Raw genomic sequence first — 21,938 nt, forward strand, 5'->3', positions numbered from 1 at the left:
AGGGCGGGAGCCGGGGCGGGGCGCGGAGGGCCCTGTGGGCAGGGTTGGGGCACCGGGAGGAAGGAGGGAGGAGGGAGGAGGGAGCGCCTCTCAGCTGCCGCCTCAGAGCCGTCAGTTTCGATACGACAGTCTGCTGGGCTCCAGAAAGGCGGCGGCTGCGCGCGGCGCGGGGATGGGCGGCCCGGCGACCTAGCACCCGCCGGCAGCAGGGGCGGCGCCGTGCGGGAGCCCGCAGCGGGCAGCTGGCTGCCGCGGCGGCCCCGGAACCCGGGTGCCCGGAACCATGAGCGCCGAGCCCATCTGCAGCGCGCTGCCCGCCGTGCCGTCGCACAAGCTCGCCGACATGCGCTTCCTCAGCCGCGGCGCGTCGGGCACCGTGTCGTCCGCGCGCCATGCCGACTGGCGCGTGCAGGTGGCGGTGAAGCACCTGCACATCCACACCCCGCTGCTCGACAGGTAAGCGCCCCGCCAGTGCTGCCCTGGCCGCCCTCGGCGGTCGCGGCGGGCGATCTCGCCCCCCAGCGCCGCATGTCGCGCATGGACGCCGCCGTGGCTGCCGGGGAGACGGGGTTGCGCCCCCTTTCTCCGAAGTCGGGCTCCTGGGCACAGGTGGCGTTGAGCTCGGAAATGTTGCCCTCGGACCCCCAGCACTCAGTACTGAAACCCGCAGTAGCTCGCTGACCCTGTCGTCGGTTAGGACGCCCAGAAATTTAAGACACTGGTAAAATTCTTTTCACGTGTCTTTTTAATGGGGCCAATAGAAAATGTAACATCGTATATGTGGTTTACGTTTATTGAGCAGCGCCGCTCCAGGGTCTGCGAAGTTTTGTATTGAGGTTTCCGCGGTCGCTTTTGTTTTGTTTCGTAGCTTGTCACGTTGTAGTCAGGAAAGTTTAGAGATGGAATCCAGCTCGGCTGCTCGGGTTCTCACAGCAGAGCCTGTCCCAGAGGAAATATTTCCGCTAACAGTAAACTGAATCAGAACTGTGAAATAACCAAAAATTTCGAATGTCTTGCACATCCTGAGACACCTTCAGTGCATTAGTTTCTGTTTCCTAAAAAACATTTCAACCGTATACGGTGGGCCTGTGACTATTAGTCAGTGAGTGTAGTCACTAGCTGTACATTTTCCTCCCTAGTAGGGCCCGCATTGTTCCCAGTGAGTTGACATCCTGGCTGCAGCCAGAGCCTCTCCTCCCCGCCGTCCCCGCCCACCCCGTGTCAAAGTGAAAATGCCTCACATCAGAGGCCTGATTGGCCAAACGCTGTGTTAGCATGCAGTATCAGATAAATTCCGCAGCTGCAGCCTTGCGGGTGGTAACTGCCCTTTGATCTGCCTGTGGCTTTTCTTTGCTATCTCTGGATATCAGGCTTGGATGGGCCAGATGTAACAGATTCAAGACACCTCTAGAGGTTGTTCCCACCTTTTGTATGCCATAATCCAGGCCTCCTGATACACAGGGTGTGGTCTGTTTACCCTGGGCCTTGAATTCTCCGAGCAAGTGCTAGGCAAGTGTGTCTGTGTCAGCAGTCAACTCTGAAGGCTGGTGGGGTAAGGGAGGGTGGATGCAGTTTAGAATCAGCTATGCAAATATATGGAAATCTAGCATCAGGGGAACTATTAGGTATTCTAAAGCCAACTGATCCTTCCATTTTGGATGCTGCTTCTCAAGATTTTAATTTATCTAAGTTTTGTGCCATGTGGAGGCCAAGGAATGAAAAAGGAGTTCCCTTTCCATATTCATTGACAATTTTCATAATCTAAAACTTCACTAAATTGGGTAGGAAATGAATTGTCAAAAAAGCCATAAAGAAAGACCAGTGGAACACGTGTCTCCCACCTGTTTGATAGGATGTTAACATTAGCAGTGTGTGTTTACATAGTCTGAGCACAGGGCTCAGCTATGCAGTTGACTCACAGGCTATTTCCTCACTTATAAAGTGGGGATAATAAATACATGGACCTCTTGGGCCCTGGTGAGCATAATGTGTGCATTGTTCTTTGGGATCACCTGAAAGAAGAATTTACGTGATGTTTCGCATTATTTTAGGGACCAGTGAGTCTTTCTCTATGACTTGACTACTGCCTGTTGCAGGGGACCTTCCCAGCAATCTCCCACCGCCTTACAAGTAGATGGGTCTGATTGGTTGTTCACACTGTAGACACCAGAACTGGTTTTTGACTGGTAATTTTGGTGATATGTCTACAGGAGCTGTATTTTACATTTTTATTTTTAAAAACATGGAAACCGATTTTTAAACTGTTTTGGCTTTTTCAGCTTTCCCACTCACTCAGTCTTCCCAAAATCTGGCTTCAAGAGCTTTCCTTCTTCTCTGATCACGCACTAGAATGGAAAGAACACAGGCTTTAGAGTCCCACGATTGTAATTCAGATCTGATTCCAACCCTGCCACTTAGTATTGTATCGCCATTAGAAAATTATTCATTGATTGGAGATTCAGTGCCCTCATGTATGAAGTGGGGACAATGAAACCAACTTTGGAGGGTTGGTCTTAGGATTATAGCGCATATAAAGTGGCTGACACATAATAGGATCAAAATAGAAGGAAGAATGCCTCATACCCTTCATGGGAGGAGGAGGGTAGTAAGTGTCACTGAGACTTCCCCAGCATGCCCTGCCTGTCTCTCTCATTCTTTATCAGAGTACCCAGGAGTCTTCAGGTCTACCTTCTGTCTCCCTGTGAGGGTGCTGCGCAGTACCTGTCTTTCTGACCTACATCTCTTGATGCAAATACAGAACTGTTTCACCTTACAGAATATAAGTTTAGTTAAAACAGATCTCACAAGCTTATATAATTGGTTGCCTCAGAGTTGGGGTATTACTATAGCTGCAGATTAGAGTATGCTCTCTTCTAACTCTTCAATGTTGAAAATACGAGCACATATATGTTCAATATATGTTCATTTATTAAAAAATGATTAAGGTTTTTGCTTTATTTTGCTTTTGATTATTTTGGGAGCAGGCCTCGTCCTTGGGTCTGGAATTGTGTTGCTTATTGCAACATCCATTCATCCAGAGCTTGGGTGGTTTAAAAGCCAACCAATCATGACTACTTACCTAACTTCTGGAGACGTTTCTATTTCTGTTATTGTTGCTACCAACACTCATTCATCCAGGGTAAAAACTGATGACATCTTCAAGTCCCTTCTCTTTTTTTTTGTACTTTTTAGTCTCTCAGTGACCACGGCCTGAACATCCTAGTCAGCTAGTGTTTTTCCTTCCATTTCACTGTGGCCTTCACGGCTTCAGGCTTTCATTGCTTCACATGTTCACTAGTATAACCTTCTACACCCTGCTGCCCGGCTAATCATCAAAGTGTGTTCTGCTCATGTTATTCCTCTGCTTAAGGATCTGCAGTCACAACTCAGAGAGCTGGCCTGGCTTTAAGGCTCTGAGACGTGGCCCCAGCCTGCCCTATTCACCCTGACTCCTTTACATTCTCCGTTATGTATCCTGATTCGTATTAGGCCATTTGCCGTGTTCTAAACACAGCTCTCACTTTAATTTCCCACGTAGAGCTGGCGCATGTCTGTCAGACATCTACTGTGTGCCAGGCCCTGGTCCAGGTCCAGGTCCTGGGCTTACACAGGTGAGAAAGAAAGGCAAGGTCCCTTCCTCTTGGACGCTACATCCATCTCACATGCCCTTTCTCCACAGACTGAGCGTCTGTCCACCCCTAAAGTGTGGTTGAGGCCCCATCTCTCCAAAGATTGGTGCACCCCGAGCCCAGAGTTCACTCTTTTCTCTGAGCTCCCACAATTCTCCATTTATTCAGTTACTTTTTTTTTGGTGCCATTAACCACATTCTGCCTTATATATTAAGTATTCTTTTCTTATTTGCTTTCCTTATTTTGTAACTTTATTGAGGAATAATTGACAAATATACTTGTGTACAGTCACGTGCCACTTAACGACAGGGAGACGTTCAGAGAAATGCGTCATTATTAGGCAAACATCACAGAGGCTCTCACACAAACCTAGATGGTCTAGCCTGCTGCACACCTGGGCTACAAGCCTGTGCAGCATGTTACTGTACAAAACAACACAGGATTAAAGCAAACACAAGAGAAATAATGCAATCGAGAGACAGTAAGCACGAGATGCAGGAGGCTGCCGCCTGCGTGACACAGCACGCTTTTACAGCAGACCTTTTTTTTTATAAGTGGAAAGAGTACACTCTAAAATAATGATGAAAAGTATAGGATAGTAAATAAATAAGCCAGTAACGTAGTCATTTATTATCATGACCTAGTATTGTGTCCATAACCGCACTGCTGTCCTTTTACATGACCGGCCGCACAGTAGGTTGTTTACTCCAGCACCACCGCAAACACAGGTACTGCATTGTGCAGTGACATTCTGACGGCTACAGTGTCACTAAGCCACAGGAATTTTCACTCCATCGTAATCCTTTAGGACCATGGTCATATATGTCCTTGACCAAAACGTTATGCGTGCAGGACTGTATATTTAAAGTGTACCGCGTGATGATTTGATATACATTTCAATTGCAGAATGATTACCAAAATCAAGTTAACACATCCAAAGAAGACATACAAATGGCCAATAGGTATTTGAAAAGGTGTTCGACATCACTTACCATCAGGAAAATGCCAGTCGAAACCACAACGAGTATTTCTTCTTCTTAAAAGACTTCTGGGCAGCTTGAGGGGATGGACTTTTTTTATATGTAGATTCTCCATAATGCTCACAGTTTATTCTTAATAAAAGTTCGATAGCTATTTGTTTTATGTATGAATAAGCAAATGACCCTGGGATCCAGTTACCCCAGGCATCTGTTGTAAGCATGTACCTGTTCTGTGTTCTTTTCCTGAGTTCCACTATATAAGAACTATCACCTAGTCATTTAAATCAACAACATTTAAATGTTTTAATATTCAAGATATTGTGGGAAATTTTACATGGTATACAACCATAAAATACAATATTCGAATCGAATCTGATCATTTTAGTACAACATGAACTTATTAGCTCACTCACAGTCATTCTAATCAGACTTTATAAACTGACTTTTCCTTTCCTGGAAAAGCGCATAGTAATAGCCTGGGCGTGGCACTTTTTTTCTGTCAGTGGCTTCTAGAAGTTATTTTGGTCTCTCAACAAACCTGTGGATCTATAGGGTAGGCATTATTCCTACCTCAAATATGATGAAGTTACATAATTTACATGAGGTCAAAGCTAATTAATGAAAAAAATCCAGGCTTACTTAATATCATGGGCATGCTAATTATGTATTTTTTCATTACTTTGAAATAATTATGCTTTTTTTTCTTTAGTGAAAGAAATGATGTCTTAAGAGAAGCTGAAATTTTACACAAAGCTAGATTTAGTTACATTCTTCCAATTTTGGGAATTTGCAACGAGCCTGAATTTTTGGGAATAGTTACTGAATACATGCCAAATGGATCATTAAATGAACTCCTACATAGGGTAAGTGTACGTTTTCAGTGGCTGTAATTCAAGCTTTATAGTGCTTTGGTTTTACAGAAGATCAAACTATTTGGGGATATACAGATGAATCAAAATAAGAATAAAAAACAATTGCAGTGGTAAAGTTTCACCACATAGGGCTTCTTTGTGTTGTTAAAAATAATGTGAGTCAGGCCCTATATTCTAAGGGTCCTATATGATTTTGCTTATGTTACTATTGGTGAGTTTTACACTCGATTCCAATATCCACATGTACACATACACAGGTAGGCACAGGAAAGAGAAAAGATAAACTCTGCACACTATACCGTCCACTCCTAGTTCAGCCAGATTTTAAAGACAATTCAGGGTTCAAATTAAATGTAATAATGCTAGTTCATAAAGTTCTGAATTAACAGGCCAAATAAATCTGTCTCTGGGTACCAAATACATTAGCTTTTCCATACTAGAGAACAGCATGAGCCACTTACTTTTTTTCTCAAGGTGCCAATTACTCTGGCTCTCATTGTGAATCCAACTAGTAAACAAATTTGGGGATCCTCATTTCAAAATATATGTATTCATCTGTTGTCATTTGCTTGAACTGATGTCATTACTATTATCTCCAACGTGCAGTTTCTCTGAAGAAATCTTTTTAAAATACTCAGTCCATATCGTGAGATTTGTTTAGTTGAACCGGATAGTATACACAGTAAAATCCAATTACTGGGTGCTCCTAATTCTGATACATCAGTGTTCTGTAAGTGACAAAGGAGAGCGGGTGCCACTTCTGCCACTTCCGCTCTCTGTTTCAGGACACGTCACGCTCTGCGGTGTGACCATCTGAAACAAGGGTGGAGTGAGATTCGTGTAACCACTACAGCAGTGGTTGCAAATATTAATTAGGTGCATTTTTTTCTTTTTGAGAAATGAATATAAGGAGAATTTTTAATGTTTTTCTTCCATACCCCAGCACCCCAACAGATACTCTGGCACCCAGATCTGGAGCCCCCTAGAGATTCTAGAGCCTCCTTCAGGGGGATTGCTAACTCCCAGAGGGAACCCTAAAATACAGAGTGAGCACTTGACCGTGACCAGAAGCCTTCACATAACACTGTGTGCAGAGGCCTCTTTATTCCTTTAAACTACCTAATTTTCAGAAAAGTTACCTTTTTACGGATTAAAAGACTCAGTTACTCAAGTAGAGGAGGAGGCTCTGTGTAAACCAGAGTAAGTAACGTTCAACACAGTGTTTGTGTTTCTTTTCGTTTCCTGTACTGCATTATTAGGGTGAAATTTATCTTGAAGTACCACCTCCCCCAATCTCACAAAAGGTTCTTTGAAATAAATCAAAATACAATGTAAACACAAAGTATTTTGGCCCATTTCCCTGCCAAGTTGCTCACTGGGACTATAAGTTGATCATTTGCAGAAAAAATTCTGAAGAATAGTTTGTAGCTTTCAGTAGAAGCATACTTTTTCATGTCATTTAGAAAAATGTACCCAGTGGCATGGTGCCCGATGAGTCACTGTCGGTTCTTCCCAAAATATGTAATTTTTCTGAGTATGTTCATTCTCCCAAGAGGCTGTATTATTTTTATGTTCAGAAAACATTTATTTTAAGAAAGTTCAGAAGGATATCACTTGTAAGTACAAAGAAATATAAAACAATATGTCTTCAATGTGTCTGTATTATATATGCTTTGGAAATGAAGATGATCTTTGTCTCTTTCATAAAAACAAAACTTAAGGCTAACTTTTCAAGTTGGAATGCAAATAAATTAATTATATGATTAAAAGTATGAGATAGTAATGCTTAGTTAACATATGGTTATAATTTTTAATTGATGCAATGATTATAATAAGGTATGATTTTATATTCATAGGAAAATTAAAACATTAATTTTGATTCAATGGATGGTATGTACTGGAAACATTGTGTGTGTGTGTGTGCACGTGCGTGTGCACACATGAACAAGCTAGTTGATAAGAGCCATAGAACGGGGAGGTGGGCGTGGGTATAGGTATATGTGTCTGGGTATTATACAGATAAAAAAATAATTGAAACTGTGTCAGCTGAAGGAAGAAGACCCAATATCATGTAATTACATTACCAATATAAAAAGGAAATAGGAGTACTATAAAGTTTTTATTTTCTCTAAACAGTGAGGAAAATGAGATACAAAAATGTTAATGTCAAATTGATACTATGTAATAAAAATGAGCATATGTTTTGACCTTAGTTTATACTGCATTTCCTCATAAACGATTTCATTTTCAGAGTGGGAATGTATCGAATTCTGGGCACTGATTTGGGTTTTGTTTCTTTCCATGTACATGAAGAAAACTGAATACCCTGAGGTTGCTTGGCCACTGAGATTCCGCATCCTGCATGAAATTGCACTGGGCGTAAACTACCTGCACAATATGAACCCTCCTCTGCTTCATCATGACTTGAAGACTCAGAATATCTTATTGGATAACGAATTTCATGTTAAGGTAATTACTTTTAAAAAAGTTTATCTACATCTTTGTGATTAATAGGTTTAGAAAGACTTTCGAGTTATTTTTTCCACCTAGCCAGTTTAGTCTCTCTCCCTTTGCCATAACCTGTAATTCTCATCTTCAGTGTCCTACCTTCCTACTGCAATGGCTTCGTTATTCTTAGACCACAGTCATAGAATTGCAGTACAAATTACAAAATCATTTTGTTCTTAAACGAAATTGTAGAATATACGTTTTTTATTTTGAAATTACTATAGAGTCATGGGAAGTTAAAACAAAGATAATACAGAGGTCCCACGTGTCCTTCACCCAGTTTCCGCCAGCAGTTACATCGCTCCTACTGATACTTCAGTTTCAAGACTGAGAACCTGACATTGGTACAATGCACGTATGTGGTTCTGTGGCACTGTGACACACGTGCAAATCTGCAGAAGCAATCGGCGAGATACAGCACTACGTCACCACAAAGGCAGCACTCGTGCGGCCCCTTCAGAGTCACGCCCACCTCCGGCCCCTCCCCACTCCATCCCTGAGCCCTGGAGACCACCGGTCTGTTTTCCATCTTTATAATTTCATCGTTTTGAGAATGCTATATAAATAGAATCGCACCGTGTGTTGTATTTTGAGACTCACTCTGTTCACTTAGCATGATGCCTCTGAGACACGTCTCTCACTGCTGAACAGTACCCCATGGTGCGGATGCACCACACTCATTTAACCACCTACTCGGGGAAAAGTTATTTCAGTCTTTGGCAGTTAAAACAAAGCCCCCACGAACAATCCTGTGCAACTTTTTAATGAACAGCAGTTTTCGTTTCTCTGGAATAGATGCCCAGGAATACAACAGCTGGGTCATATAGTAAGGGTATGTTTGGTTTTTCAGAAACGATTTTCCAGAGTGCCCGTACCGTTTTCTATTCCACCAGCTGTGTGACTTTTCCACATCCTCACCAGCACTTGGTGTTACCGCAGTTTTTATTTTAGCTCTTCTAGTAAGTGCAGGGTAGTATCTCACTACAGCCTTGATTTGTATCTTCGTAATAGCTGATGATGTTGAGTACTCCTCATGTGCTAATCTGCCATCTGTACATTCTTTTTAGTGATACAGTTATGGCTCAGATATGAGATGAGACCACACTCCAAATTTTTTAGCATTTTTCACTCTGGCACAAAAATCAACTTTACTTACCATGCTAATGCTTCTTACCCTGGCAGATGTGTGCCCGGAGTACTGCTTTGCTTTCAGAGGGTAGGAGGCGTGGACTCTGCAGTCCGGATGAGAGGCGTGGAACACGGGGTCCCTGGAGCCTCGGTCCCGCCGAAGCGGCGCAGGGCCTGACACGCGGCGCCGTGCTTGCTGATGTTGCCTGAACGAGAGCAACCGTCAGAGATTTATCCTTGTGATCAAAACGCCAACCATTCTGACATGGCTCGTTTCGCTTTCTCAGTACAACCTTATGATACAGACACTGTCGTCAGCCCCAGGCTACACGAGGGTGATCTGAGGCACAGAGGAATGGAGACGCTCGCTCAAGGTCACACAGCTAACGAAGGCGCAGCTGAGAACGTCCACCTAACGCAATCTAGGTTCCAGAACCCGAGTCCTCAGCCACATCGTGCCTTTTAAAATCAGCCCGGCCCCGCTCTCCCTGTGCTGGCGCCGTGTTTTCTCTTGGTCTTCCCTGATACTTTTTCTTACACTTACCTTTAACTATCATAACGTAGGAAAGATTCTTCCAGTCCATTCCCTCCCTTTTTGGAGTGGGGCCATATTGTTTTTAAATCCCAGATTCATCTACACACTAAACAAATGATTTCTTTACTGGTTTCTGTTAAAACCAGTAAAAATATAAGAATGAAACAACTGAGGTACAGATAGATGGTGTCCTGGGTGGAGGCCCTTCCGCTGTGTTGACTCTGAAATTGTTCAGTGAGAAGGTATAAGTAGTTTAAATCAAACGTCTTCAGAGTTTTCCCAAGCTCTTTTGTCCACTAAATATTGTTGGTTCTCATATTTTGTCTTCCATTAAAAAAAAATTAAGGTACCTTTTAAACATTTAGAGTTATAAAATATTATATAACATCTGCACAAGATTTATAAGTGACGCAAAACTATAAAGGATGTATCAAAAGTACAGAATGTTTATCAGTGATAATTCTTTAGGCTGTCATTGTCACGAACATGAATAGATAGGCCCCTTGTAGCAGTAGGTGTAAGTCATGTAATAATGAGCCATACTATCTTGGGATTCTGCTTATCTCAAAATTGAAGGATACTATTTTTAGGGCATTATAAATAAGAACATACAAACCTGAGTTGTGAGGATGTCAGAGAAGATCTTTGAGATATGAGTTGTTTAGCAGTTCCACGAGGTTTGTTTAAATTTGAAAACCGCACACTGCGAAGCTACTCGTCATGACTTTTCAGTGTTCAGTGTACATGCTCATTCAGATTATAATACAAAAAATACTCCTCTTTAATTATTCCAAACGTAGTCTCCCTTTTAAATTTTGCATATTGTGCTAAACCGCAAGTCAGTATGCGTTTCTCTAGAGTCGTTGGGCTCAGTGCTGTGGGATCCAATTTGTTAAGAAATTGGTGGAATATGTAGGAAAAAAATGTTAATATAGGTAATGATCTCTAGTCTCTTGTCTGAATATAATGAATATAAACAAAGACAGTCAATTCTTGGATTTTTTTAAAAGAGAAATTTTTAAAATTCAATTACTCAGTCTTTTCCCTTACAGATTGCAGATTTTGGTTTATCAAAATGGCGCCTGATGTCCCTGTCACAATCACGAAGCAGTAAATCTGCACCGGAAGGAGGCACAATTATCTACATGCCACCTGAAAACTATGAACCTGGACAAAAATCAAGGGCCAGCGTCAAGCATGATATATATAGGTACAGTATGTTACTTCTGATCAGAACTAACTTGTCTAAAAAGCAAGATTAATCAGAATTTCGAAGCTACATTTTGGTGCTTCTCTCATAGTGTGATGAGAATAAGAGGCCACAGTGATTAATGTTTTTCACACCAGAGGTGTCTTGCTTTAAGCCACTTTCACACCCTCGAAAAAATCTGTAAAGCTTACTTTATGTTTTCTATAATACTCCGAGTTTTATCACACGTGACTTTGATGGGGGTGGGGAGACAGTATGGTCAACACTTAACTCTACCAAAGACGACAGTATTTAGACCAGAAGCACGTCTGTGGCATAGGGCTACGTGAGTCAGTCTTTGATATTGCCCTCTGCTTTGTGTGAACAGTAAAGTCATACGGCTAGAGGGCACAGCTTATCTAGGTGTTCAAGAATGATTATTAAATCATCCACAAGTTATTTTTGCATATAACTTCAAGTTTTGATAACAGTAATTCCCTAATTTTTCAATTTAGGATTAATTCCCTTTCAAAACAAAACTGTATATGAATATTATCTTAGTTACATATGCCGATTCTTTATATAGCAATTCACTACCTTATCACTTTCAAAAATGGCATCTCCACAGCCAGCTTTTAATTTTAGTGTTATTTTAGTTTATTATGCATAGCTAGTTTATAATATACTCTATGTATATTTTTGTCTTAAAACAGCTATGCGGTTATCATGTGGGAAGTCTTATCCAGAAAACAGCCTTTCGAGGGTAAGTGGACTCTGACTTCCTTATCCTGACAACATCTTGTTGGTAGGCCACACTCAGAACTAGCTAAAGCTCATCTTATTTTCAATTTGCTTACCATTCATTTTGTGGAAAACACACTGTAAAAACACAGCAGTTTATCATTTGTGAATCCACTACATACTGAAAAACATAGTAGATTTAAGAATCAGAAAAATTAGGTTCTAATTCTTGTGCCGACAGTAATTAGGCCCATGATCACCCTCAGAGGCACACGTGCCTGGCAGACACGCCCTCCCCTTACAGAGGGGGCAATGAATCAGTCCTAAGATTTTAAGAGTCCTTCATTTTCTCTTGGTTTCAGAATGTATTTAGTATATTGGATCACAAAATATTTCTAATGAATGAAATGTATTTGTTTTGACAGAAGTCACCAATCCTTTGCAGATTATGTACAGTGTGTCACAGGGTCATCGACCCGACACTAGTGAAGAAAGTCTGCCGTTTGATATACCTCACCGCACAGTGATGCTCGATCTCATCAAAGCTGGATGGGCCCAGAACCCGGATGAAAGGCCATCCTTCTTAAGTGAGTGCACAGCCTCGCTCCGGGCCTTCTGAGTGGGTGTGCTGCGAATCGAATACTCCTTGAAAAAAGTTAGACGACAAGCTCAAGGTGGTTTTCATTCTCTTCACTCTTGTTATTCATAATGTTTATAAAAGGGTGACTGTTTCTAGAGCAGAATTGAGAATTCCTAACAGAAAAGAGAAGTCCGATAGGAGTCATAATTCCGTTTACATATGCAGCAAGTATGTACCCAACACCCACCTCTTGCTGCATCCTGAGGTGGGACAGAGTGGTGACCAAGAGCATGTGGGTTGCTAAGTCCTGGGAGCGCACGTCCTAACCGAGAAGGCAGAGAACAAACACAAACGAGTGACAGACTGTGGAAGTCCCTGTGAGGAAGTAAGCGAGGAACCAGAGGCCTGTGAGGAAGGGAGGGCGCGCCGGGGGACTGGAGTGGTGGGCCAGGCCGCGGGGCTCTCCTGCAGAGCTTGGGTGCCTGTCCCCAGCCCCGTGTGGAGCCAGGGGTGTGTCCTGCAGGGGCAGCGGTGTGAGTGCAGGAGTCACTCCTGCTGCTGGTGGGGTAGAAGAGGCCAGCCAGGAGATGCTTGGGGCCGTTTTCTAATTAAGGTGGTGATCTTAGAGATGGAAAATTGGAGTTAAGATGATTTCAGAGGTAGACTGGACCATCGCCTAAATGCAAACATAGGAGGAACCCTTCATGACTTTGGGTGAGGCAGAGTTCTAGGATATGACATCAAAAACAAGATCCATAAAAAACTGGTAACTGGACTTCACAAAAATGGAAAAGTTTCGCATTGCAAAAGATCTATTAAGAAAAATAATAAGACAAGCTACAGACTGGGAACCTTCATTCCAGCTAAACAGTGAAATATATTTTCCATTCAAAACTTATGTCCAGAGCTCATCAGCCTTGTATTTTAAAAGTCAAAAGCTGCTAAAACATTGGGCTCACATTTTATCTTATTCCCCAGAGCCATGTGGGAAGGTATATCTCTCCTTTGTGCCTAGTGCCACTTCCAAATGGTCATTTTTCTCCATTTCCCCCAAATTCTAGCTCCATGCTGCGGCTTTTCCTAAGAGATGCTGAGCTTAGGAAGGGAAGACGGGCAACATGTCTTGAACCTAATTCTCCCGTCTTAAAGCTGCTACACCCACGCTCCATCCTCCCTTCGAGCTGATCCGGTTGTCACACTACGTGGAGAAAACACCACAAGAGGGTTCCCTCACACTTCCCCTGCCAGGTCTGCAGACTGTACTCGTGTCCGCTGGGAAATCACGTCTGCACACACTTCCCCTGCCAGGTCTGCAGACTGTACTCATGTCCGCTGGGAAATCACGTCTGCACACACACGTCGCGTGAACCGTGTCGCCGTGTTCTGGGACCGCCCTCTTCCCCTCTCCCGTCCCTTACGTTCCCTCTCAGCTCTTGCACTGTCTCCTACATGGAGGGAAAATCGTGGCCCCTCACCATCCCTCCCTGCCCCCATCAGCTGAGCACCTCGGGGACTGTCTGCCGCCACCCGCCCCCGCACCCCCCGACTCACTCTAACAGCCTCTGCCGGTCACCTGCTCGCCATCTCCCCTGGAACCGCTGCATGCGGGGCTCCAGCGACACCGACGCTGGGCCAGCCTGCTCACTGGGCTCCCGGTGGGTCAAAGATGACTGGCCACTCTCTCCTGGAAACTCCCTGGGGCGGCCCCGAAGCCCCAGGAGACCCACCCTCTCTCTCTCCTCTGCTCAGCTCCTTACCGTGCGAATCCCTCGGAGCTCCGATCTGGGCCCTTAACTCCTCGCTCTCCCCGCTGCCTTCCGAGTGAGCCAGGCCAGACCGTGGCTTTACATGCCACCCCGTGTTAGGGACACCCAGCTTTATATCGGAGCCCTGGCCGCTCCCTGAGCAACGAGTTCATTTATTGTTGTAGTAACAGTAGTCATTATGATTGTTTCTACTTGTCGGCTACCATGAATAATGCTGCTGTTCATTTGCTGGGTCGTAGGTTACATTTACCTTTCATTTTTAAGAAACTGCCAAGCTGTTTCCTATCACGTTGCATTTCCACCAGCCAGTGTGAGATTTCCAGCGTCTCTGCATCGCTGTCAACTCTTGCTATCATCTGTCTTGTTAATTATAGCTATTCCAGTGGGTATGGCATGATATCTCATCGTAGTTTTAATTTGCACTTCCTCATGACTAATGATATTAAACATATTTTCACGTGCTTTTTATCTATTTGTATATCTTCTTTGGTGAAATTTAGTCTTTTGCCCATTTTCAAATCGGGTTATTTGTCTTATCAAGTTGCCAGAATTCTTCATATAGTCTAGATAGACCTAAGTCCTTTAGCAGAGACATGATATACAAAAATGTTCTCTAAGTCTGTCTTTTCATTTTTCTTAATAGTGTCTTTAGAAATGCAAAAGTTTTTAATTTTTTGAAGTTCAATGATCAGTGATTTTATGGATCCCGGTTTCGATGTCATATCTAATTCGTGGTCTAACCCGTTGAACTGTCTTAGCAATTTTGTCAAAAAGCAACTGACCATAACTGTAAGGGTTTATTTTTAGACTGTCAATTCCATTTCTGTCCTGTCGATCTATATGCCTATTTGTTCCCATCCCCCCACCACCACCTTTGGCCACCATCAGCTTGTCCTCTGTATCTGTGGGTCTTTCTGTTTTGTTTGTTCGTTTAGTTTTTTTTTAGATTCCACATGTGAGATCATATGGTATTTGTCTTTCTCTGTTTTTCTTATTTCACTTAGCATAATACCTTCTATGTCTACCCATGTTGTCGCGAATGGCAGGATTTTATTCTTTTTTTTACAGCTGAGTAATATTCCATTGCGTACCTGGACCACCTCTTCTTTATCCATTTGTCCATCAGTGGGCACTTAGGCTGCTTCCACATCTTGCCTATTGTAAATAATGCTACAGCGATCATAGTGGTGCAGATATCTTTCTGAGTAAGTGTTTTAGTTTTCTTCAGATAAGTACCCAGAAGTGGAATTGCTGGGTCACATGGTAGTTTTATTTTTGATCTTTTGAAGAACTTCCATACTGTTTTCCACAGTGGCTGCACCGATGTGCATGAGGGCTCCCTTTTCCACATCCTCCCCAGCACCCGTTTGTTGATTAATCGATAGCAGGCACTCTGGCAGGTGCCAGATGAGAACTCATTGTGGTTTTAACTTGCAATTCCCAATGATTTGTGACATTGAGCATCTTTTCGTATGTCTACTGGCCATCCGTATGTCCTCTTTGGAGAAATGTCTGCTCACGTCTTCTGACCATTTTTCAATTGGATCGTTTGGGTATTTTTGGTGTTAAGTTGTATGAGCTCATTTTATATTATGGATGTGAATCCCTTATCAGATGTATGGTTTGTGAATATCTCCTCCCATGCAGTAGGTTGTGTTTTTGTTTGTTGCTTTGGTATTTGCTGTTTTGGCTTCCTTCACTGTGCAAAGCCTTTTCGGTTTGCTTTAGTCCCGTTTGTTTGCTTCTGTGGCTCTTGCCTGAGCAGACGGAGTGGAAAATACTGCTGAGACCTATGCCAGAGAGTTGACCGCCTGTGTTTTCTTTTTGGAGTTTATGGCTTCAGGTCTTACATTTAAGTCTTTAATCCATTTTGAATTTATTTTTGTTTATGGTATATATATGATACCTTTATGCCTGTAATAAGTTGAATGTCAGTTTGCGGGAAAATTTACTTAGGGCCGTATCAGTTAAATATTAGCATTTATATTATTCCGTCTAATGACTGGAAGCAATCTGAACTCAATTTATTTTTTTATTTAGAATGTTTAATAGAACTTGAACCAGTTCTGAGGACATTTGAAGAGATAACTTTTTTTGAAGCTGTTATGCAACTAAAGAAAACAAAGGTAAATTGCTAAACGAAATGCTGGAAATCAGACTTTAAACAACTGTATGTCAGTCATGGAGATGTTCAGTCCAGTTTATAGTCTTTATCTACATACTTTTCACAGGTATGCTACAGTATTGGAGCAGGAGAGTTTACTAGAGACTCCGGAAACCATCTTTCCTTGTCATGAGAGAGCTTTTCCTTTTCACTCAAATGGCCACCTCCGGATTTCAAAGACACTGCTAGAACTCCCACATATCAAATTTAAGTGTAAATGCATAACGGATGCCAGTGTGTGCAATGAATGCCCTAAATCAGCTAGGGGTTCGTTTTAGTCTGCATGGATTTCCCTAAAGTTTTAATACATACAGAATAATAGATGTCTGGGCACCTGCACTTTATCTAGTGTTCTTAAATCTTTATTGAGATTTAAGTTAAGCAGTAGAATTTTTATTAATAACCAAAATCAAAATGTATATTTTTAAAATTGCTTGTTTTTCGTTGTCCCATTCACTTCATGTCGCAAAGAACAAAGCAGCAGTTGATACAGGTCACCTAGAGCAGTTGTCTCGTTTACTCATGCTGGCTCCTGGAGGTCAGAACTGACGGACCCCATTACCACAGAGCTCTCTCGTCATTAAAAGTTGTTTGCAAAGCAACTACAGCCCCTGAGGGGCAGAGTCAGCAGTTTCGTGCGTGCTGCGTTTCATTCGACTGCATGTGAAAGATCATAAAGATCGTTAGTTATTAGCCAGACTCTTGGGTTGTAAACAAGCATAACCTGCAGTTAGGGACTCTTGCGACATACCTTTGGTTTAGAAGGGACGTACGTGCTTAAAGGAAACAGCGACACTTCACCAAACTAAAAATTGACATGGCAGTACTAGGAACTAGAGAGGAAATGTGCTAATTCTTACGATAACTTTTCACTGACTTCCCCACTTCAGAGTAGACAGTCTTGACCAGAATGTTCTGATTTCTCCACTTCTTAGTAGATATTTACTTCTGAGAACATTTCCTTTTGCTCTGTCTTTTCAGTCTCTCTCCTCTGCTCACAGCTTTCTCTTCTCATGCGCAGAGCTCGATAAAAGGGTCTGTTTCCTTAGTTATGAAGCAGAAGAGAACATTCCAGTTCCTTTTTTCTCCAAATAACTTAAACACTGGGATCTATATTTAAAACTGTTCATTTTTAGAACAAATTTTGGCTTTTTAAATAAAATAATTCAAAGTACATATTTTTAATATATACACTAGAATGTCATTTAATAATCATTTAATAATAGTATTGGAATAACATTTAATAATAGTATTACTTTCTTCAGTGTTTTTAAGTTGCCATATTGTTTTCTCTTAGAGTTGTTATATATTTTTTTAAATCCCTTTATCAATTCTGTGAAACCGGCAGGGCGAGAATCTCATGTCCATTTTATAGATGAGGTGACTGATGCTAGGGAGGTTGGTCCCATAACACCCTGCACGGCCAGCTGACGGCAGGGCCGAGAGTGGAATATAAATTTAATAAGATGTTTCATAAATTTCTGGTAACGAAGGTCACCATTTAGGGTGAGTTGTTTTGTTCGAGTATTTTACTCACATAATTTCCTAATCGCCTCCAATCAATGTATTCACTGCAGTTACGGAGTGCTTCGAGTACTGTCCACTTACATGACAAGAAAACGGAGTTATCTCTGAGCGCCTCTCTAAATCATGGTCCACAAGAGGTAAAAAAGAATTACGCTGATAAACTCACAGTATGAGGAGGGTGTGGGAGGGCATTTCGTCTAAGTCCCTCTACAGACGGGAAACTGAAGCCGCGGGGCTCTGGGAAGCTGGGTAGCCCACGGCAGCCTCCAGCCAGAAACCCAGATCTCCTGACTCTTGGGTCACTGTCGTGTGAGCCAAGACAGCTCCGGCTTCCTTGTCGGCACTGGCTTCTGTCCTGGTCATTGTTCTGTGTGAAGAATGGTGTCCGGGCAGCGTGGGGAATCACTGGTGCGGCCCTGCCACCCGGCACACGCCCTCCTGGCCAAACGCAGAAGAGCTGTCGCAGCCGCCTGTCCCGTCCTGAGAGGTCACAGTGACTGGCAACAGGGAAATACCGTTTGTGTGACTGTCCTCAAAGAAAGGCCTCGTTCAGACTTATTTCATTTATAGTAGTCATGTCTTTTAAGAATATACAGACTCAGAAAATGCCTTCAGAATGGACCCTGAAGCACGGCACATGGCCCAAGTCACCTTCACATACACCGTCTTGCTGGGTCCCCGGGCCCACACGTGCACAGTCTTAGGTAGGGACTAAGCTATCACAGAAAAGAGCCTGAGGGCCAGAGGGTTAAATGCCTCCTCGAAGGCAGATCAGTAACTGCGTGAGGAGCTAGCAGAGGGCCCGGCCTCCGTCGCCTCTGCATGGGCCCGTCCACATGGGTGGGCCCGTCCACATGGGTGGGCCTGAGGCCCTGAGAACAGGAATCCCATCTAAATCACAGGTGACCAGAGCTGCACACTTCAAGTGTCCCATCAACTGGACCAGAGCCTCTGAGATCATACAGCAAATATGAAAAAATGTCCAGTGGGCTGTTTAATGATTTCTAATATATAATTAACTGCTGCAGTACCATGGCCCCCTAATTCGAGTTGATAAAAAAAATCAAGTTCATTTGTTTATTTGATACAGAAATACAGATATAGTTTTGTAAAGTATAATATCTGTAGTAGTTTTGATTTTGTATATAAGAAGCCAAAAGCAAGAAATATTTAGAAATTAAAGCTGTATAACTTCAAAAGTGATTTTTCATTGACCTTGATCATTCGCCCTCTGCTTACTTTAGGAATCGTGTGGATCACTTCAGCCCCCTAAAAGCGGTGGTTCCCCCGGAACCTCCAGGTCCCTGTCAGCTCCTCAGGACAATGAGCCTTCATCCAGTACGTGAATTTTTCAGTCACTATTACTCGCAAGGTTTCCATTTTCTATCAAGATGAGATTCTTGGCAAGCAACCATGGTTTGTATAGAACGTGTCTTTCATTTGCATTCATAGCTCGTTTTTACAAAGGGCCAGCGTCTAAGGGTATGGAAACAGTGGTGGGCCGTTTAACCAACGTGTTCACTATCACGGGCATTACATTAGGCCCTAGAGAAAGAAACGGAAACACCTCTTGTGAGGAGGAGGAGAAAGGTGTCCGGGTAACCACGGTGTGAGAGGGAGAGGTGGACACCGCGCTGCGGGAGACGGGGACGGGGGTGACATTTACGACAAAGTGCTTTCACAGCCACCGCCGCGTGAGGGAGATAGTCCTCATTTTCTCAGCTTTAAGATCGAGACTCCTGGATCACATAGTTAGCAGCTGACAAATCCAAGACTCGAAGCCGGGTCTTTCAATAAGTATTTTCATGTCACTCCACTACGCCGTGTTGTTATCACAAAGGACTCTTTCTGACTGGAGGCTGGACCTGTAGTTACATAGGATGGGCATTCCAGGCAAGGAGCAGCACAGAGAACGCAGAACAGTGAGCAGTCGGGTTGGTGAAGAGCTGACAGGAAGGCGACAGGGTGCGGCCACGCCGTCGCCAAGTCCAGCCCGGGGCTGAGCTGGCTGGGCTGCCACCTGGGTACGGAGCAGCCACTGCAGATGACGGAGCGAGGTGCGACGTGCTCAGATTCGTGGCCCTAGGGGGCTTCATCCTGGGGTGTGCAGGGTGTTCTGGGCAGCGGGGCACGAGGCGGGAGACCAGTTAGGAGCCGGTGGTGTCTTCCCGCGGCTCAGCTGAGAGGGAGGCGGCCCGTGGGTGTCGGGGGTGGGAGGGGCGGGAGCCGCTGTGAGGACGCTGGCGGGAGGGAGAGAGGAAGAAAGCGAGTTACGCCTGGGGACGGGCGACGCGGGTGCTGCCGACAGGCACAGGAGTCGAACTGGGTTTTGGAGTTAAGATGAATAATTAAGTTCTTAATGTTTTTCTTTTAAATCTGAGGTGCTTAGCAGCGCATATGAGGACGATGTCCAGTGGGCTGTTTAAAATGTGAGACTGAGGGGTTCCATGAAGTCAGAAAATCTAATTACATGGATTTGGGAAGAGAAGTGACAGCTGAGGCCCTGAGGTTGAACAGGAGAACATAAAAGCACACGTCAGACACAGATTTAGAGGACACATTTAAACTGCAGGAGGAGGAAGAAGACAGGAAGAAGTAGGGGATGTGTAAAGAAGTAAGAGCCCATACTTGTCATTTACATAGAACAGAAGCATGGTAAAAAGACATTCAGCGTAAGCCCTTTCATTCAAAAAGACACTGACCTGTGGAATTCGGTTCATGAACCAGCTTCGACAGCAGTGAAAAGTTAAAGGTGTTGAATGCTCCTCTGTATGAGCCAGATGTGGACATTTTAGCTAACAGGAATAGCTAAGGAATATTCTACCTCTAATGAAGATGTTGTTTTACAGGAAAAAGTCAAGACTTTATGCAGCATCACCATCCGGCAAATCACAGTTGGGACAGCAACATGTCTGCGGCTCGGAGGACGGCACTCTGCGACCACAGGACCGCCCCGTGCTCCTTGGCAGCTGTAAATCCACTCTCGGCCGAGGGACATGCAGGTAACCTGTCTGCTGTGAGACTTCCTATCAGTGGTGCCAGCCAGGCCCCTCTCCACTCAGTGCTCAGTCTGCCACACAGCCAGCGTTGTTTGGCCTCGTTTCCTCCATACGATAAATATATACCTTCTTAAGTCGGAAAGCACTTGAAACCCCAGAAGACAGGAGGGTTGACGTGGAGCGACAGGCCCAGACAGTATTCCTAGGGAGGGCTTCTAGGAGGAGGTGGGACCCAATATGTTACTAAAGGTAAAGTTATTTGTGTTTATTTAACGAATATGCAGGTATCTTTTATAATAAGGAAAAAAAAAACCCAAAAAATAAAAGTAGTTTTGCCCCATGATGCATAGCGTATAAATAGGCAGTGCTTTTTCTGGGAGGGGAAGGGAAGAGATAACCCAAATCTGAATGTTTCCTGAAAACTAACAGCATCCCCACAAAATACTAGTTTTCCCTATGAGCGCGATCATAGTAAAATTAGGTTTTATGCCTCTTTTTTCATCTGATTTTACTCCTAGCCACACGTCTGTCTTTCCCTTTGACTTGTCATGCCTGCTCTTGCGCAGAGGGTTCACAGCCTGGCGTGGCCCAGCAGTGGGTCCAGATGAAAAGAGAGGACATTGTGAGCCAGATGACCGAGGCCTGCCTCAACCAGTCGCTGGACGCCCTGCTGTCCAGGGACTTGATCATGAAGGAGGACTATGAACTCATTAGCACCAAGCCCACGAGGACCGCAAAAGTCAGACAGTTACTGGACACCACTGACATCCAAGGAGAAGAATTTGCCAGAGTCATAGTACAAAAGCTGAAAGACAACAAGCAGATGGGCCTTCAGCCGTACCCGGAAACCCTGACGGTTTCTCACTCGCTCTCTTTAAATTTATTTCAAAATAAAAGCTTATAGGTGACTCTTTTTCAAGAAAAAAGGTTCATTTATTAAAAAGTATTTTATATTTCTCTCGCCCTGATCATATTGTTTTTATAAAAATCCATGTATTAGAAGCTTTAATGGAGTTTCTTTTTCAGGTAAATATCAGTCTCCCTCCGTGACATTCCAGTATTTTTTTAAATAGAGTAAAAAAGTTGGCATTTTGCTACACAGTTCAATTTTTTGTCTGTTTGGTTAATAGAAACTTTTTCAAATGTAATAATTATATGCATCTTGTACACAGCAGTGTCTTCAGGTATCATGCGTTTCTCCTGGGAACCGTTTTCACGTTCACTTCCTTTGTGGATTACTTATGACTTGTCTGAGATGCGGGTTGGCGTCGGAACTGTGCCCTTTATCCCTGAGCCGGAGGTGACGCAGCATTCCCACG

The 21,938-nt window shown here is 43.5% G+C and overlaps 2 protein-coding genes across 24 annotated transcripts in view; one reads left to right on the forward strand and one right to left on the reverse strand.

The window, feature by feature from the left end:
- LOC120614244 (uncharacterized) overlaps positions 1 to 21,938 on the reverse strand; it is a 183,930-nt gene that overhangs the window by 121,525 nt on the left and 40,467 nt on the right. For 12 of the 20 annotated variants that reach the window (XR_005655897.1, XR_005655895.1, XR_005655898.1 and 9 more), the window contains one exon: positions 9,165 to 9,324. Coding sequence is in view for 13 of the 20 variants with exons in the window: in XM_039877041.1 (XP_039732975.1) it covers positions 9,165 to 9,324 (160 nt within the window). In the remaining 7 variants the exon portion in view is untranslated. Of the gene's footprint in view, positions 1 to 727; positions 985 to 2,292; positions 2,346 to 7,944; positions 9,325 to 21,938 lie in introns of those variants that run through there. The other 8 variants (XR_005655900.1, XR_005655901.1, XR_005655902.1 and 5 more) reach the window with 5 other exon arrangements.
- RIPK2 (receptor interacting serine/threonine kinase 2) lies at positions 88 to 21,726 on the forward strand. Of its 4 annotated transcripts, none has more exons than XM_039877023.1 (11): positions 88 to 456; positions 5,320 to 5,473; positions 7,796 to 7,951; positions 10,691 to 10,863; positions 11,556 to 11,605; positions 12,009 to 12,170; positions 15,970 to 16,055; positions 17,671 to 17,757; positions 18,865 to 18,958; positions 20,470 to 20,622; positions 21,138 to 21,726. In XM_039877023.1, the coding sequence occupies exons 1-11, from the start codon at positions 284 to 286 to the stop codon at positions 21,521 to 21,523; spliced, it is 1,674 nt and encodes a 557-aa protein (XP_039732957.1). In that variant the 5' UTR covers positions 88 to 283; the 3' UTR covers positions 21,524 to 21,726. The 4 variants fall into 4 exon arrangements, with proteins under 4 accessions (XP_039732957.1, XP_039732959.1, XP_039732958.1 ...); XM_039877025.1 differs by having other exon boundaries at positions 21,186 to 21,726; XM_039877024.1 differs by having other exon boundaries at positions 89 to 456; positions 10,706 to 10,863; positions 21,138 to 21,523.

This window comes from Pteropus medius, unplaced genomic scaffold, assembly GCF_902729225.1.
Source record: "Pteropus medius unplaced genomic scaffold, Ma_sr-lr_union100, whole genome shotgun sequence".
In the NCBI taxonomy this organism is placed as follows: Eukaryota; Metazoa; Chordata; class Mammalia; order Chiroptera; family Pteropodidae; genus Pteropus; species Pteropus medius.

Coding starts and splice junctions, on each gene's coding strand:
- RIPK2 (XM_039877023.1), top strand. CDS start 284: ATGAGCGCCGAGCCCATCTGCAGCGCGCTGCCCGCCGTGCCGTCGCAC. Junction 11,606..12,008: donor CAGAAAACAGCCTTTCGAGG/GTAAGTGGACTC, acceptor TTGTTTTGACAG/AAGTCACCAATCCTTTGCAG. Junction 12,171..15,969: donor TGAAAGGCCATCCTTCTTAA/GTGAGTGCACAG, acceptor TTTTTTATTTAG/AATGTTTAATAGAACTTGAA.